The 17,144-nt window shown below is 38.7% G+C and overlaps 1 protein-coding gene across 7 annotated transcripts in view; it reads left to right on the forward strand.

Annotated features, from left to right (window-relative positions):
• Positions 1 to 17,144, forward strand: part of gria1.L (glutamate receptor, ionotropic, AMPA 1 L homeolog) — a 145,867-nt gene that overhangs the window by 107,472 nt on the left and 21,251 nt on the right. For all 7 annotated transcript variants that reach the window (XR_005965996.1, XM_041584819.1, XM_041584820.1 and 4 more), the window contains 3 exons: positions 2,326 to 2,696; positions 13,902 to 14,100; positions 14,876 to 15,123. Coding sequence is in view for 6 of the 7 variants with exons in the window: in XM_041584819.1 (XP_041440753.1) it covers positions 2,326 to 2,696; positions 13,902 to 14,100; positions 14,876 to 15,123 (818 nt within the window). In the remaining variant the exon portion in view is untranslated. The remainder of the gene's footprint in view (positions 1 to 2,325; positions 2,697 to 13,901; positions 14,101 to 14,875; positions 15,124 to 17,144) is intronic.

Genomic DNA, 17,144 nt, shown 5'->3' on the forward strand with positions numbered 1-17,144 from the left:
TATATTGTAGTATCCTCCATTTCTAACTCAGGGTTTCTTATGTCTAGTGCTTAGGCAACTTGACTATATGCCATCCACTGGTATGTTGACTGTAGCCAACATTGCTTTGAAAGGACTTCAACAGGGTATTCTGTGCTTCCTTGACACACGTGCCCATTCCTTATATCACCTACAGAAGAACACCCCATTTCATGTTGCTGTATGTTCTAATATATATGTACCCCCAGCTCCTCTATCTTATGCTTTATGCACCCATCCAAAATATAACATTCTACCATTTATATGGTTTCAGGAATGTGGGCTCTCCTTAACAAGTGTATATTTTTTACATTTCTCCTGTGTTCTATATACAAAGCAGAGGGCACTTACCTGAACCTAAATATATTTTTTTTGTAATTAAAGTCAATTTAATGATAATTATAATTAATTAAATGCATTTTCTAACCCCAAGAATGGTGAAGACAAAATCAATCAAGTAAATAGAAAAGTGGTTGCACCAGCTGTTAAAAATGAAAAAGGGCCCACTGGGCCAGTGCAACTCACCTATTGGTGTTTTCTAGCATCAGTTATGTGTTAGTGGAAAACCACTTTAATGTCAGTATCATTTTATCTGTTTAGCATTCTACAATAATGTGTTCCCCTATACCATGGAAATAATGGTACAGTTCACAGAAGCAGAAGCTGACAACATTCAGCATAATGGGAAGCACCTACCTATTGTTCTACTACCAGTAGCAACCAATCAGCAAGCAGCATTTACTGTTTACCTCCTTGTAAGCAAACACCTGATTGGTTGCTATTGGTAATTAGACCTGGTACAAATGCTGAGATTTTTATTACATTGTATTAAAATATTCATATTAGTATCATCCTTTCTTTTCATGGCGCTTGAGAGAATTTCCTCAATTTGAAACAAAGAGTCTCAAAGCTTTTCATTAGTTCTCTGGAAGGCATCCTGATAGCAGGAAGCGGTTAATAAAAAAAAAAACCTCCAGCTCATTCTTTTTCAAAAGAAGAGCATTAAGGCAAATTAATCTCAGCTCTTTATTTATTAATTGAATTTACAAAACCAATTGGAGTTTATACAGAGCACTCTGAGCAATTTTCTTTCTATGTGAAATTTTCTGATTACAACCTTCAGAACTCACCATGATTCCCTTTCTCTTGCCTGTTGCAGATATTGCACTTATTGTGCAAACATGGTGATATCTGTTGGGTTTCTTAATAAAGCCTATGATAGTTGCATCTTTAGAAGCATTGTTGGAATTGGGGTTTTGGGTGTAGGAGAGCTGACTGTTATTTTAATATGACAATTATAAAAAGTCATAAAACACTATAGCATAAATTATACCATTAGAGTCAAATTCACTTGGCACAAGTCCCCCAGGTCCAGAGCAGGCAGAAGGGTTCACTGGTGCCTGCTACAAGTTACTAATGAGTAGTGATGGGCGAATTTGGAGCGTTTCGATTTGCCAAAAAATAGGAGGTGGATGTCCCCTGAAACGGTGAAAAATTCATGGAAAAAAAACGGACGCCGTCGTAAAAGACGAGAATTCGCGCCTGGAGAATAAATTCGCCCATCACTACTAATGAGCATGCATTGATGCATGTATCTTTCTGAATAGGGTCGATGTGTGCATAATTATGTATCAAAATTAGTGACTTGCACTTGTGTTTGCATTTGTAAATAAGCCAGCTTCGGTCCTTTGCGTAGTAAAAATTTGGGTAGGTACTGTACATGAAACATGGTAAGTGAAGAATAGAAATGTATTTCTAGATGCAGGGGTGCAACTAATTGGGTACTGAATCATAGTTTTTGCATTTTACCTTATTCAGATTTGCTTGTTCTGCTTACTCTGTATGCCTGTACAAGGATAGGAGGTGGATGTCCCCTGTAACTTCCCATTGGACTTTGTTCAGAACATGCAAGGTGTGAAGGGCCAGGGCTGGCAATATACTAGGAAGTTCCTTACTTAATTCCTGTCTAGGTGCTTGTTGTTGTGAGTTGTGGAAGGTTCAAAACACAGCTTGCATCTGCCAATAGCACAGGCACAATATTGTACCCCTACAACTCCAGCAACTGCATGTGTACTGGTGGTAAATTAACCCTTATGCCAGCCCTAGACTGGCACATTATTGCTTAAACATTTGTTTCCAAGAAAACTAACGTCAATGTGTTGTATTTACTTTCTATTTTTGCAATTGCAAGCAACCTATCTTATGTATATAAAGCATTACTCTTTAAATCTGCACTTGTATCCATTTCAATGCATTGTGTGATCCCATGCCTGACAATATATTAATCATCTGCTTTTATGCCACTAGAGAGCCGATTTGGCTGTTGCTCCCTTGACAATAACACTAGTGCGTGAAGAAGTTATCGACTTTTCCAAACCATTCATGAGCCTGGGTATTTCAATCATGATCAAGAAGCCTCAGAAATCCAAACCTGGAGTTTTTTCCTTCCTGGATCCACTGGCTTATGAGATCTGGATGTGTATAGTCTTTGCATACATTGGAGTCAGTGTGGTTCTCTTCCTTGTGAGTCGATTCAGCCCATATGAGTGGCACAATGAGGAGTTTGAAGAAGGAAAAGAGCAGCCGACAACTGATCAGTCTAATGAATTTGGCATATTTAATAGCCTGTGGTTCTCTTTAGGAGCATTTATGCAGCAAGGATGTGATATATCCCCAAGGTGAGTTTGTCCTTATATAGTGATTACTATTCCCTCTGTTAAAAACCTAATACCAAACTAAATACCTTAAAATAATTCATAGAAAAAAAGTACATGTATGGGACCTGTTATCCAGAATGCTCGGCACATGGGATTTTTTGGATAAGGGGTCTTTCTGTAATTTGGATCCCCCTACATTAAGGGGCAGATTTATCAAGGTTTGAATTGTTTTTTTGGGTCAAAACGCACTAATTTGAATTGCGAATAATCGAAACTCGAATTAGAATATCGAAGTTTATCAAACTTTACTGTAGGCTACCATATTTTAGAAAAACTATTTACTGTCCAGTGCCACTTCTTTCATAGAAGGTATCAAGCAAACTGTACCCAGAGTGATCTCTAACTAAATCATTGTTCCAGGCTTGGCCTATCTTGTTTGTTTTAGTTCTAGTCTGCTTTTTCTGACTGTGGCTTGTCTTCTGACTTTGTTGACCATGCTGTGGCTTATTCAGGGGCTGAGCAAGCGTATTTGTTCCCAGGAAATTTATTTAAGATCAATTAATATTTCTATATTGAGATTCAATGTGTTCACCTGCTGCCTCAATGATAGTCAATCCCTCATTACCTGATTTAAGGGGGAAACTTGGTTATTTGGAGAGATGAAATGATAAACAATCTGCCATATAGGTCTCAGACTTATTGGGTTATTCAGAAAGCTAAGGGTTTTATTTAGATAGATAGATAGATAGATAGATAGATAGATAGATAGATAGACTTTTACAATAACCCAATTTCACTCATATATGAGATGATTCTTACTATAAAAGAAAGTTATCCAAAGCTTATATTTTTTCACCTAATACATCGTTTTTGTCTCGTGGATTTTGCTACTGCTACATTGTAATGTCCTTGGTTTGTAAATTGTATATGTGTCTTAAAAAGTCAAATACTGTACCAATGAGTAGAGTAGAGCATGAGCTACATTGGACCCTCTTTCAGCAGGATAGGCCTTCGCTGGGTGGAAGGAGCAAATGAGGGTGTAGCTGAAATACACCTCAATGATGCCAAAGATGGAAAATGGATGCCGGGGGTTCTTTGCAAACAATAACAAAACAGTCTTTATTCAATATAAAGTGACACAGGGTTGCAATACTCACAGCACATGGTAGATCAATAAATGCCAGGTACAATCAAAGATGTAGCAGACACATCTGAAGGAATAGCAGGAGGAGTTGAAAGTATACATCTTCCAGGTTATCAATACTTCATGGGGTCCGGAATCCCTACAGCAGATGTGCAACAGGGAGAGAGCAATAACATGTTACCCTTGTCAGTACTGTGATCCCTTTAGTACAGACAAGCAGAGAGCCTGGGGGAGAGCTACTCCAGTCTATACGCCTTGGTGGAGCACTTTGCTGCTCTTGCTAACTAAAGCAAACAGAAATGGTGGCTATCCTGCACACTAGCTAACATCGTTCATGGGGTTGATAATCCCCGACTTCTCTGAAGGGGTTTCCCTTTAGGGCTTAAAGAACAAGGAAAGTTAAACTAAAGAAGTAGGCTAGAAATGATTTACATTATGTTTTGGACTTCTATACCAGCCCCAGGCAACCAAAGATCTTTAGCAGTAAAGATCTGTGTCTCCAAAGATGCCCCAGTAGCTCCCCATCTTCTTTTCTGCTGATTCACTGCCCATGCTCCATGATGCTGACAGTTACTGAGCTTAGGGGCTGACTCAAAATATACAGTACACATAGAATAGAAATGTCACAGTATAAGGCTGATTAGTAATTAATATGGATAATTACTACACGGAAGCACAGAAACCAGTGCAACTAGCATCAGCATTTAATAATCAGCCCTTTAGGATCAGCTTATATTACAGGCGAACCTCATTTTCTGCTTGATAATTTGCGATGACCCCTAAGCTTAGCTTCTCAACAGCTGCTCAGAGCCCACTGAGCATGTGAGTGTTGCAGACACTTTTCAAGATGGTGACCCCCTGTGACAAGTTTGAAGTCCTGCATCATTGCTGCTATTGAGAAGCTGAAACTTTAGGCTGGTGCAATAAGCTCAGTATATAAAATATGACATTTTTATCCCTATTCATTTTTAGGGTTTAGTTCTCCTTTAACACATCTGGGACCTTGTTGATCCCAGGCTCAATGCACATGCATCCAGATCAACTGCTGCAGGCCAAAGAGGAATAACCTCCCCCAGCAAAGCGCCAAAGAACCTTACAGCACATAAATATAAGAGTGTAAACTGGAGTGACTTGTGGATAAAAGATGAAGGCAGGTTCAGTTAACCAGTGGTTTGCTTCAGGTAGGAGATATATCTGAATACCCCAGGGCTTTTTAGGTTTTTAACAGTACAGGGAAGAAGAGAAAGGGTTAATGTTCAACATCTCTGCTTGTTAAGACCACAAATAGGTATGACACAGTGACAACCCCATAATATGATTTTGCCAGCTCGCTGTGACCATCAATAAAGCTCTGCCTTTAATAAATCTAGGGCATTGAAGGTATGAAAAAAGGAGAGAAGCTGTGCTAAGTGCTTGGAGTAATTGCATTTATATACTGTGTCTAAAATAAATTCTTCAGCAAGAGACATCCTCATCAGAGAGCACTATTCCGAAGCATTAGCACAAACTATAATTCATTTTAATTGTTAGCAATATGTCGGCGGATCTTGAGCTTGATGTTTTTTGCTTTGAGCTCCCACAGAGGTCGCTAATAATGTTTGTATGAATGCTCTGGACAAGTGCACACAGATTTCAACAGACTTCTCCATATTAAATCCATACTCTGCTGGATATTTTGAGCTGTTCTCTGCATTGTTCTTCCACTTTTCTGTTGGGTTTTTATTTAAAGAAACAAAGTTTTTATTTGTGTGGTGAGGACCCCTATGTACTGGTATTCAAGATCACAGTGCAGACAAAGGCTGAGCTCAGCATGGGCAGCTGCTCTCAATGCTTTCATGCCCACTTCCGATGCATAAGCATGTATGCGAAACCATGTCACTATGCCTTTTTTTTCCTGTACCAGGGGGCAAAGTGTTAATTAAATCTCAGCCAGCTGAGAGGAGTATGACTGAGGGAGCCGTGGGCTTGCTTGATTTTATATGTTTTGAAAGGTCACCTCGTGATGAGGGATTTGGTATTAAAACTGAAGTAGACATCTGGTGAAAAACATGAGTGAATGGTTGAACCAATGAGTTAAATAAATAACCTCAGGCTTTTTTCATATTATATTTGTGCATTAACAGAGAAAAGTGTATATACTAAATGCGTACTTGCTCATAATTCCCCAGAATGTATCCCCCTATTTGATTTTGAACAGAATATATTTGCAGGGAAATTTTAAAACTGTATTGGGTTCTTTAATTCAGTGGTGTCCTGCTATCCTGGGAAAGATGACCTACCCCAAAAACATGTGAAGGACCACACTGCTTCAAATGAAAATTCTGTTCCTCTAGTCTAAAGGGGTGGCCTGTCTATAACGCACTCTAATGTACTTGTAAAGAGTAGTTATGTCCCCTCACAAGTGTCCTTTTTTCCTGAGAAAACAACCCCAACTTTGACAGTCTACCTTCCCAATTTAAATCTCCCATCCCTCTAACCAGTTTATTTGCACATCTAGCACTCTCTCCAGCTCATTTACTGTATATCCTTCTTAAGGACTGGAGCCCAAAACTTCACTGCATACTTACCAGGGCCCTATAAAGAGGCAAAATTGTGTTTTCATCCCTTAAATAAATGCCCTTTTTTAGGCAAGACAGTATTTTATTTGCTTTAGCAGCCACAGAATGACACTGACTGGAAATAGACAATGTTTTATCCACAAAAATCCCCAGATCCTTCTCAATTAAGGAAACACAGGGTCATTTAGTGTATAAGTGACATTAATATTATTTTTACCAAAGTGCATGATTGCACTTAACATGGAACCTCCTATTCCAGTTTGCTGCCCAGTTTTCAAATTTAGTCAAATCACTCTGCAAAATGGCAATATCCTACATGGAACTTATCGTTCTGCACAATTTAGTATCATCAGTATAAATAAAAACAGTACTTTCAATGCCCACCTCCAGGTCATTAAAAAGCAAAGTACCAAGGACAGATCCCTGCAGTACTCCACTAACAACAATAGTCCAATTAGAAAATGCTCCATATACCACCACTCTTTGTAATCGACCCAAGTACAAATACTTTGTTCCAGGCCAACATTCCCTGATTTACCCAGTAACCTTCTGTGTGGCACTGTATCAAATGTATTAGCAAAGTCTAAGTAGATCACATTCACTGTCATCCCAGAATCGAGTATCAAGCTTGCCTCCTTATAAAAGGCAATTAAATTAGTTTGACAAATCTGATAAATAAAACCATGCTGCTACAAATTCATAGTATTATTATTTGCCATGAAGCCAAATATCTTATCCCTTAATACCCCTTCAAAAACCTTTCCTACCACTGACACGAGACTATGCCGACATTTATACTTATTAATAGTGATGGGCAAATTTATTCACCAGGCGCGTATTCGGGGCAAATTTCCCCGTTTGGAAAATTTGCCGGCGTCAAATTTCGATGCCGGCAACAATTAAACGGACGCCCATTGACTTTAATGCGCGTCAGCGTCGCCAGAATTGACACCGATGTCAAAATTCACTTATTGTTATGTTTTGGGTAGCCGAGGATGAGTAGCGTATAACAGTGCTTTATTAGCAGAGACTCATGCAGGCATTACACAACAGCAACTTTCACTTTTAAGCTCTCCAGGAAGTATTCACAGAATGTCTTGAGCACAGTGACATCTACAGGCCATTTGTATAAACACCACATATTCTCCCTATAGTAGGAAAGCATTTGGGCAAATGTAATAAACAACAACAATGCATCTTAAAGAAATACTATACATTATTCACATCACATAGTCCTGGGTCCATACAGGTAGTTTTCTGATTCTCTCAGTACACCTTATAGGTTCACTTGCTTCAGGCCTATTGCAGTTGACATCAGGAGTAGGAAAATGTCCATCATCAAATGGAGCTTCTCCAAAGTCATATCTAACAGGAGCAAGACTTGCATTCCAGAACTGTCCATCAGACAGTTCATATGTGTATGGTCCTCGCTGGCGTCTCACTTCAAGAGGTGTAGTAAATTTAGATTGTCCTTGTTTCAGTATTCCTGGTTTCTTAATTATGACTAAAGATCCAAGCTGAAAGTGTACTTCTCTTGCACCACGTTTTCTGTCAGTATAAGCCTTGCATTTGGCTTATTAACGTTTCACAATGTCAGCAGTAGATGATTTTGTAGGCACAGTATATTGTGGAAGTGGAATGTGCGCATCTGTCTGCCATGTAATAATTCAGCTGGAGATGATTAGGTTGTTGCATGGCAGGTTGCTCTGTAGTTATATAGGAACTCTGTTGTAAATACTTTCCAAGATTTCCCAGTAAGATTTGCTGTCTGTAGTGCTTCTTTCAGACTTCTGTTGAATCGCTCGATTTCTCCATTTGCGTGTGAGTAATACACAGAAGATTTCCTATGCACACTATACCTCTCTCTCAGAAAGAATTCAAACTCAGATGAGACAAACTGTAATCCGTTGTCTGATATTAACTCCTTTGGATTACCTTCTCTGCTGAAGACTGTAGACAGAAATGTTATTGCTGTAGCTGATGTTATATTAGAAAAAATGCAATTGCAGGCCATTTACTGATATAGTCTATCAAGGTTATAGCAAATCTACAGTCTATAGGAGCATCTGTAAAAGGACCGACAATAACAATAGCAAGTTTTTCTCATGCTGAATCAGGAAATTGTACTGGTTTGACATCTGGGATCACCTTAACTTTGTGTACAAAGTTCTTTGCACAGCCCAGTGAAGTGTTGCTTTGTGGTAGGGATGCACCGAATCCACTATTTTGGATTCGGCCGAAACCCCCGAATCATTCATGAAAGATTCAGGCAAATACCGAACTGAATCCGAATTCTAATTTGCATATGCAAATTAGGGGTGGTAAAGGGAAAAAAATGTACTTCCTTGTTTTGTGTCAAAAAGTCACACGATTTCCCTCCCCGCCCCTAATTTGCATATGCAAATTAGGATTCGGTTCAGCCGGGCAGCAGGATTGAAGTAGTGACTTCATGAACATCTTTAGCTGAACTACGGCAGATCTTAGCAAAATGTCATACTTTTGTGCAGTTGCGGCACTGTAAAGCTTTTGCAGGACATTTAAGATAATTTGTAGTGTGTTGTGTTAAACCACAGCGAAAACAGTATTTTCTATTTGTATTTGCTGCATGGTTTTGCAGAGTAGGTGAATCTCTTTCATTAGCACTGTATTTTGCCTGTGACTGCATTATCAGGCCACAGTGCTGAATTCCCAGTCTGTACATTCCCAGCAGTTCCCTGACTGAGAGTTTTAGCCTCTGCCACTGCTGTTTCAATTTGGCTAGCAACTGTAATAGCCTTTGCAAGGGTTAAATCCTGCTCTAGGAGCAGTCTCTCTCTAATGCGAGGTGAGTTTCTTTTCTCCACTATTTGGATTCGCCATTACGTTGTCCACGTTTGCGGAATTTATATGTTTCAGCCACCAAATTTACTCTTGGCATGAACAGGTTCTTTAGAGCAGTAAGAGCAGTTTCTGAAGTATCATCGGATAATGGTAATATATAGAATATTCGCTGTCCCTCTGCTCCCAGGCAGTGAATAAGTAAAGCACGCTTTCTAGCAGCAGAAATCTCCCCTTGGTCAGCAGCAATAATGTAATTTTCAAAATTACGGATCCAAGCAGTAAAAGGTATGGTAGGTTCACCAGGGTTTGGAAGAAAAGGTGCAGGTTGCTGCAGAGGTAGAAGAGCCATCCTTGTCGCCATTTGTTATGTTTTGGGTAGCCGAGGATGAGTAGAGTATAACAGTGCTTTATTAGCAGAGACTCATGCAGCCATTACAAAACAGTAACTTTCATTTTCACTTTTAAGCTCTCCAGGAAGTATGCACAGTATGTCTTGAGCACAGTGACATCTACAGGCCATTTGTATAATAACAACACTTATCACTATTTATTAAACACCATTTTACATCAATCCCTGTCCCAGTGAATGCTTAGATGCTAAGGTCCTTATCACCTTCACGCACACTAGGGTAAATTGTTGTATCGGAAGCAAATTAACCTGCCTGTATTTTTATGGAGGGTGGGAGGCAACCCATACAGACATGGGGTGACTGTACAAACCCCTTGCAGATAGTGTCCTGCACTAGTAGTACTACCTACTGAGCAACCATGCTGCTCCAATTTTGCAGTGTTTTTTGTCCTTAAGAGACAATGAGCCCTTTTTCATTTATATCATCAGGCTGTCTGCGACAAATATGCATGTGATATTTTTATCATAGAACGTAAAAAACAAAAACTCAAGCTCCCTCATTATAAAAGAAGGTGTTATAGGTGTTATAACACCTGGAAATTTGAATCCCAGTGCCTAAAAATAGCTGCCTGATTATTGCTATGACAAGGTTAATAGTTACAAGGTGCAGAAAGATTTTAGTCACTGATTAAACTATCAGAGATATTATTATTATTATTGATAGTTAAAGGAGAACTAAACCCACTTAAGTACAACAGCCCGCTTCAACTGCCCTCCATAGGCCCCCCTCATCTCTCTCTTCCCGCATAGTCTATTTCATAAAAAACTGCCTCTGTTTGAAAACCTTAGATAAAAAAGAAGCAGGGTTCCCATGTGCAGTCATCATATGATACCCTTAGGGGTTATTTACGAAAACTCAAATTTATCTCTGAATTTTATAAAACCAAGCTCGACCAAACTCCCATCCACTATTTCATCTTATTTATCAATAAATTAACTTGAAAAAGTCGGGTCGGGAAAGGCTTGATAAAACAGAGACTCCTTGCAAGCAGGGACCAATACTATTATCCATCAGGCTGGGTCATACACAAAATAGGCTTATCAAATGTAGTACCAGGGTAAGAATTAACAGAGTGGCACTTGTTTGAGCTACACAAAAAGATCAACTAGCAGGTAGGAAGATTTTGCTAGGCATGCTAGGTTGAACTTGATGGAAGTGTTTTTTTTAATCAAATACATATATAATTTTCTTGCATTTGTATTTGCTAGAAAGCAGCCACATTAGCCACACTGATGCGTATGCGTGAAAATTCTGCCTACCATCCAACCCCAGCTTGTCACACAATCTCACACAGCGCTACACAGTGCACGATCTTAAGAACAGCAATAACATGCCAACACAGCACTAGATTTTATATTGGCAACAATAAGGTTGTGCGATTGGTGCATGCTTGAAGGAAGGGAGGGATGTGCTAGGACTGTGCTCTCTATTCGGTATGTGACTTTGTCTTGGTATTAGTGTGATGAATGCCGCTTTTTTTTCAGAATGTAGCATTTAAACCCGAAAAGGGCTTAAACAAGAGGGGGTTGAATTGAGCAATGTCATCAATAGAGGTATGCCTTTCAATGAAGATGAACTCCTACATTGCCTTCCTTGTCCTTTAAAGGAGAACTAAACTCTAAAAATTAATGTGATTAAAATTTAATAAACATTTTATATACTGAATTATTGCACCAGCCTAAACTTTCAGCTTCTCAATAGCAGCAATGATCCAGGACTTCAAACTTGTCACAGGGGATCACCATCTTGGAAAGTGTCTGTGACACTCACATGCTCAGTGGGCTCTGAGCAGCTGTTGAGAAGCTAAGCTTAGGTGTCCTTGCAAATTATCAAGCAGAAATCGAGGTTGGTCTGTCACAAAGACTGGTGGTAAATGGAATGTTTTCTAATTGGACCAGTGTTGTTAGTGGAGTACCACAGGGCTCTGTACTAGGTCTCTTGCTTTTCAACTTGTTTATTAATGACCTGGAGGTGGGCATTGAAAGTACTGTTGCTATTTTTGTAGATTATACTAAATTGTGCAGAACTATAGGTTCCATGCAGGATGCTGCCATTTTGCAGAATGATTTGTCTTAAGTTGGAAAACTGGGCAGCAAACTGGAAAATGAGGTTCAATGTTGATAAATGCAAGGTTATACACTAAATGGCAGTGAGTTTACTTAAATGATAATGATCTTGGGTTTTTTTGTCTAATTCTGGGCAGTGTCATTCTGTGGATACTAAAGCAAATAAAGTTCTGTCTTGCATAAAAAAGAGCATTAACTCAAGGGATAAAAACATAATTATGCCTCTTTATAGGTCCCTGGTGAGTATGCAGTGCAGTTTTGGACTCCAGTCCTTAAGAGGAATATAAATGAGCTGGAGAGAGTGCAGAGACGTGCAACCAAACTGGTTAGATGGATAGAAGACTTAAATTATGAGGGTAGACTGTCACGGTTGGGGTTGTTTTCAATGGAAAAAGGGTGCTTTGTGAAGGGATATGATTACACTTTACAAGTACATTAGAGGACATTATAGACAAATAGCAGGGGACCTTTTTACTCATAAAGTGGATTACCGTACCAGAGGCCACCCCTTCAGACTAGAAGAAAAGAACTTTCATTTGAAGCAACATAGGTAGTTCTTCACAGTGAGGACAGTGAGGTTGTGGAATGCACTGCCGGATGATGTTGTGATGCTGATTCTGTTAATGCCTTTAAGAGCGGCTTTGATGATTTCTTGGACAGACATAATATCGAAGGCTATTGTGGCATGCGTGAACGGACACTTGCGCCCATGCGTGAATGGACGCTGGCGTGCATGCGTGAGTGGACGCTAGCATGTATTAGAGAAGGTCCAGAGAAGGGCAACTAAGCTGGTAAAAGGTATGGAAAATCTTAGCTATGAAGAAAGACTGGCCAAATTGGGGATGTTCACACTGGAGAAGAGGCACTTAAGGGGTGATGTGATGACTATGTATAAATATATAAGGGGATCATATAATAATCTCTCTAATGCTTTATTTACCAGTAGGTCTTTCAAGCTGACACGAGGTCACCCATTCCGATTAGAAGAAAAAAGTTTCCGCCTAAATATTCAGAAGGGATTTTTTACAGTGAGACCTGTGAAGATGTGGAATTCTCTCCCTCAATCAGTGGTACAGGCTGATACATTAGATAGCTTTAAGAAGGGGTTGGATGGCTTTTTAGCAAGTGAGGGAATACAGGGTTATGGAATATAGCTCATAGTACAAGTTGATCCATGGACTATTGGCAGTCAGGAAGGAATTTTCCACCCCCCCCCTCTGAGGCTAATTGGAGAGGCTTCAGATGGGTTTTTTTTCAACTGGCAGTTAGGCAGGTTAAAAAAAAATAAAAAAGTTAAAAGGTTGAACTTGATGGACGTGTGCCTTTTTTCAACCTAACTTACTGTTATATTACTATGTTATGTATGCTTGAACGGACGCTGGCATATATACTCCAATGGATGCTGGCACGCATGCGCCAATGGATGTGCAAGTGTGAGCCGACAGTTTAGAGAAGAGAGGGGACCGGACTAGGGGTAGTAAGGCGGCAGATAAGGTAAATGCCTGGCGCCCCCGCAGCTTTGCGCCCTAGGCACGTGCCTACTCTGCCTACCCCTAGTTCCGGCCCTGTGGGTATATATATATATATATATATATATATATATATATATATATATATATATATATATATATATATATATATATATACATATAATTTATGTGAAAGTATGGAGGGGTTTGTGTATGGATGCTGGGTTTTCATTTGGAGGGGTTGAACTTGATGGACTTTGTCTTTTTTTCAACCCGATTTAACTATCTAACTAACTATATGCTATATATGCTACAAGGCTGATTATTACATTCTTATTCTAGTTACACTGGTTTCTGTGCTGCCATGTAGTAATTGTCTGTATTAATAACTAATTTATATTCTATGTGTACTGTATAATGTGAGTGGGTCCCTATGCTCAGTAAGTGACAGCAGCACAGAGCATGTGCAGTGAATCAGCAGAAAACAAGATCGGGAGCTACTGGGGCATCTTTTGCGACACAGACCTTTACTGCTAAAGGGCTGTGGTTGCCTTGGGCTGGTACAGAAACACAAAACATAATGTACAACATTTCTAGCCTACTTCTTTAATTAAGATTTAGTTTCCTTTAAATGGGTAGTAAAGCTATGCCAAAAAACTTTCATCATGGGTTAGGCACTATGTTCACCATATAAACTGTGTAGATTGAGTGATGTATTTAAAGTCTAGAACATCATTCACGTGCCCTATTTTTCTTTAGGTCCCTCTCAGGAAGAATCGTTGGGGGTGTGTGGTGGTTCTTCACTTTGATCATTATTTCATCTTACACGGCAAATCTAGCAGCCTTTTTGACAGTTGAAAGGATGGTCTCACCTATAGAGAGCGCAGATGACTTGGCCAAGCAAACTGAAATATCCTATGGAACTCTTGACTCTGGATCGACTAAAGAGTTTTTTAAGGTAAAAACAAGAGTTTCTAGAGTTTGTGATTTATATGAAAGCTCCAAATTACGGGAAGGCCATCTCCATTTTATTCAAATAATTCATAGGTTTTAAATTTTTAATTTTTCTCTGTAATAATAAAAAAGTACCATGTACTTGATCCAAACTGAGAATAATGCATTCTAATTAAAGGCAAAACAACTCTTTTGGGTTTATTTCATGTTTAATCAAATTTTTTGTATTATGATTGAACTCATTTTCTCTAAAATCACAAATGCCATGAAAGGTTTTAAAAGATTCAATTACAAAAAGTAGGAACGGAAAAAACACTAAACAATGTGCTAAAATGTCCAAAAATCCTACAAATGTTAAATTTTTCGTTACAATTACTAGCAAAAACAAAATCCATACATATCTAAAAGTCTGAATGGCTACAAAAAAAAAGGTTCAATAAGGTCAGTGCAGCTCCCATTGACTTCTATGGGACCCTAACTGCTCTTACTTGGCGAAGATTTGTAATTTATCTTGTATTTTTATTAAACCAACATCAACAATTTTATTTGTCAATTAAATAACTGGAAAAAGTTGGGTAGGGAAAAGACTTAATAAAATAGAGTTAAAATCGAATCATACAAATTTTTCGTACTTGCCCAAATCACTTGATTTTTTGGGGTTATCGTCAGAAAGCTCCAAATTTTTTGAATTATCGGACCCAGTACATATACTGTATCTGCCATCCAGGATATATCCCCTCTGACAGGTTCTAAATCATCTAAATTGTTTGTCTTTCTAGAGATCAAAAATTGCTGTGTTTGAAAAGATGTGGACTTACATGCGTTCGGCAGAACCCTCCGTTTTCGTAAAAACAACTGAGGAAGGAATGAATCGAGTACGAAAGTCAAAGGGCAAATATGCTTACCTTTTAGAGTCCACCATGAATGAGTACATTGAACAAAGAAAACCCTGCGACACCATGAAGGTGGGAGGTAACTTGGACTCCAAGGGATATGGCATTGCAACTCCCAAGGGGTCTGCCCTGAGGTATGTAAACTGACCTCTGCTTTCTCATGTCTGAGTGGATTTTTTCCTTCTTGCTGTTTGGCTGTAGACCTGGGGTAAATGGAACAATCTCTCCTTGGAGAAACATATGTCCCTTTCATCCTAGCCACCTGCTATATGTCATTACATTCTGAAATAGCTTTCCTGTAGCCCATCTTGCAAATCATCTTGGACCTGACATCATCTTATTTCCCTGGCAATTTATCATATCCAAAACTCTTCTCATCTTTTCCAGTGGAAACCTAATATGTATCAATCGCTTAGGCCATTTTTAATAAAGGTCTCTTGATTACTGGACCTGTATAGTGACTGTGTTTCGGTATGTTAAATATAAAGGGCATATAAACCATCCATAGTAGAGATGTTCCACTCACATGTTGCTGGACTACTAATCATAGCATACTTAAATACACTATATGGCCAAAAGTATAAGGGCACTTTTCTCTCTAATATATCATTCCAAAACCAAGGATTTACCCACTAATCTTCTCTGAAGTCCTTTCACTAGATGTTTCAACATTGTCGGTGGGATTTGCTTCTATTCATATGTAAGAGGATGATGATGTTGGTTAAATAGGTCTAGCACACATCTGTTCCTTTAATTCATCCAAAAGATGTTCACTTGGGTTAAGATCAGAGCTCTGAGCAGGCCAGTCAAGTTCTTCCACTAACATCTGCAATGGACCTTACTTTGTGCATGGGAACATTATGGTACTGAAACATTGAAGGGTCCTCCCCCAAACTGTGCTACGTGCATAGAATTGCCAAGAAAAGCATTGTATAATGTAGAGGTACCTGTGTCAGTAATGATGGATATGACTTATATAGCCATTTCCAATAATTAGAAAGAATGTCCACATACTTTTGCCCATACAGTATATTATCAAGGGTTAAAGCATGCTGGGAGCTGTGGTTTAACAATATGAGGGGCAAATTGGGGTTGATAGGGATCTTTACCACCATTCATTAAGTTTACAGCAACTGTTTGTAAAAGCAAGGGGCAACATATGGATGTTTTAGTAAGGTCCCTACATTTGCACAAATAATTATCATAGACTTTTTTCATATAAGTCACCAGCATCACTACTCCCACTGTATATCATCATATACAATGTGATCTTTTTTCCCATATAAGGTAGGTTATTTTATCCCCGTAGATGTGTTTATGTATGGTTTGCCAATTTGTGCCTAACCATCTTTTCTCTGCAAGTTTGTTGTTAATTAAAGTCTCTCCTTTTTACCTGCCATCTCTGTCTTTTAAAGTAAATATTCATTTAGCACCATTAACCTTCCCAAGGCTTTCAATTTCTTTTTATGTATCACTTCTGTGGTTTGATTAGGTCAGCTAATTTGTTTGGTATGGGGATGTGGTTTGATTGTTAGCTTTTTGCATATCCTTCATGATGTGGTCTTCAGCACTTGCCATGGCAACTAATTGCACACATTGCAGGCCTTGTTCCTTCAGCTCTCGCTTAATTAGGAACAAAATACAAGGAAAAAAAGAACTGTAATGCATGAAAATGTGTCTATCACCTGATCTACAGTTTATATTATACCTCTGGTCCGGACACAAATAAATTCTGATGTGCAGGTGGATTGTTGATGTAAATCCAAAAACAAAATTGTTCCTAAGGAAAGACTACGTCATTCTAACTTCCGATAAAAGTTAAACAAATTATTTAATGGGTTTAAAGTTATTTGAAAAGATAATAATACAGATAACAATACAGCAGAAGGTAGCTCATCTTTAGCAAAGACTACATTTCTCACAGAGCCTTCTATGCTTCCTCACAGGACTGTTAAACAAAAACTATAATTATACTCCCAGACAATGTAGGTCACTATAAAATATATTGCATAATACAGCTTATATGTGAAACCCTGCTTCACCTAAATAAACTATCTTCATAAGAATATACTTTTTTTTATTTTAATCTTTTTATTTTCATGAAAATGAAAAGAAATTAACATTGCTTTTACAGGAATAGGTGGAAGCTGGACAT

The sequence above is a fragment of the Xenopus laevis genome, chromosome 3L, assembly GCF_017654675.1.
Source record: "Xenopus laevis strain J_2021 chromosome 3L, Xenopus_laevis_v10.1, whole genome shotgun sequence".
Classification (NCBI taxonomy): Eukaryota; Metazoa; Chordata; class Amphibia; order Anura; family Pipidae; genus Xenopus; species Xenopus laevis.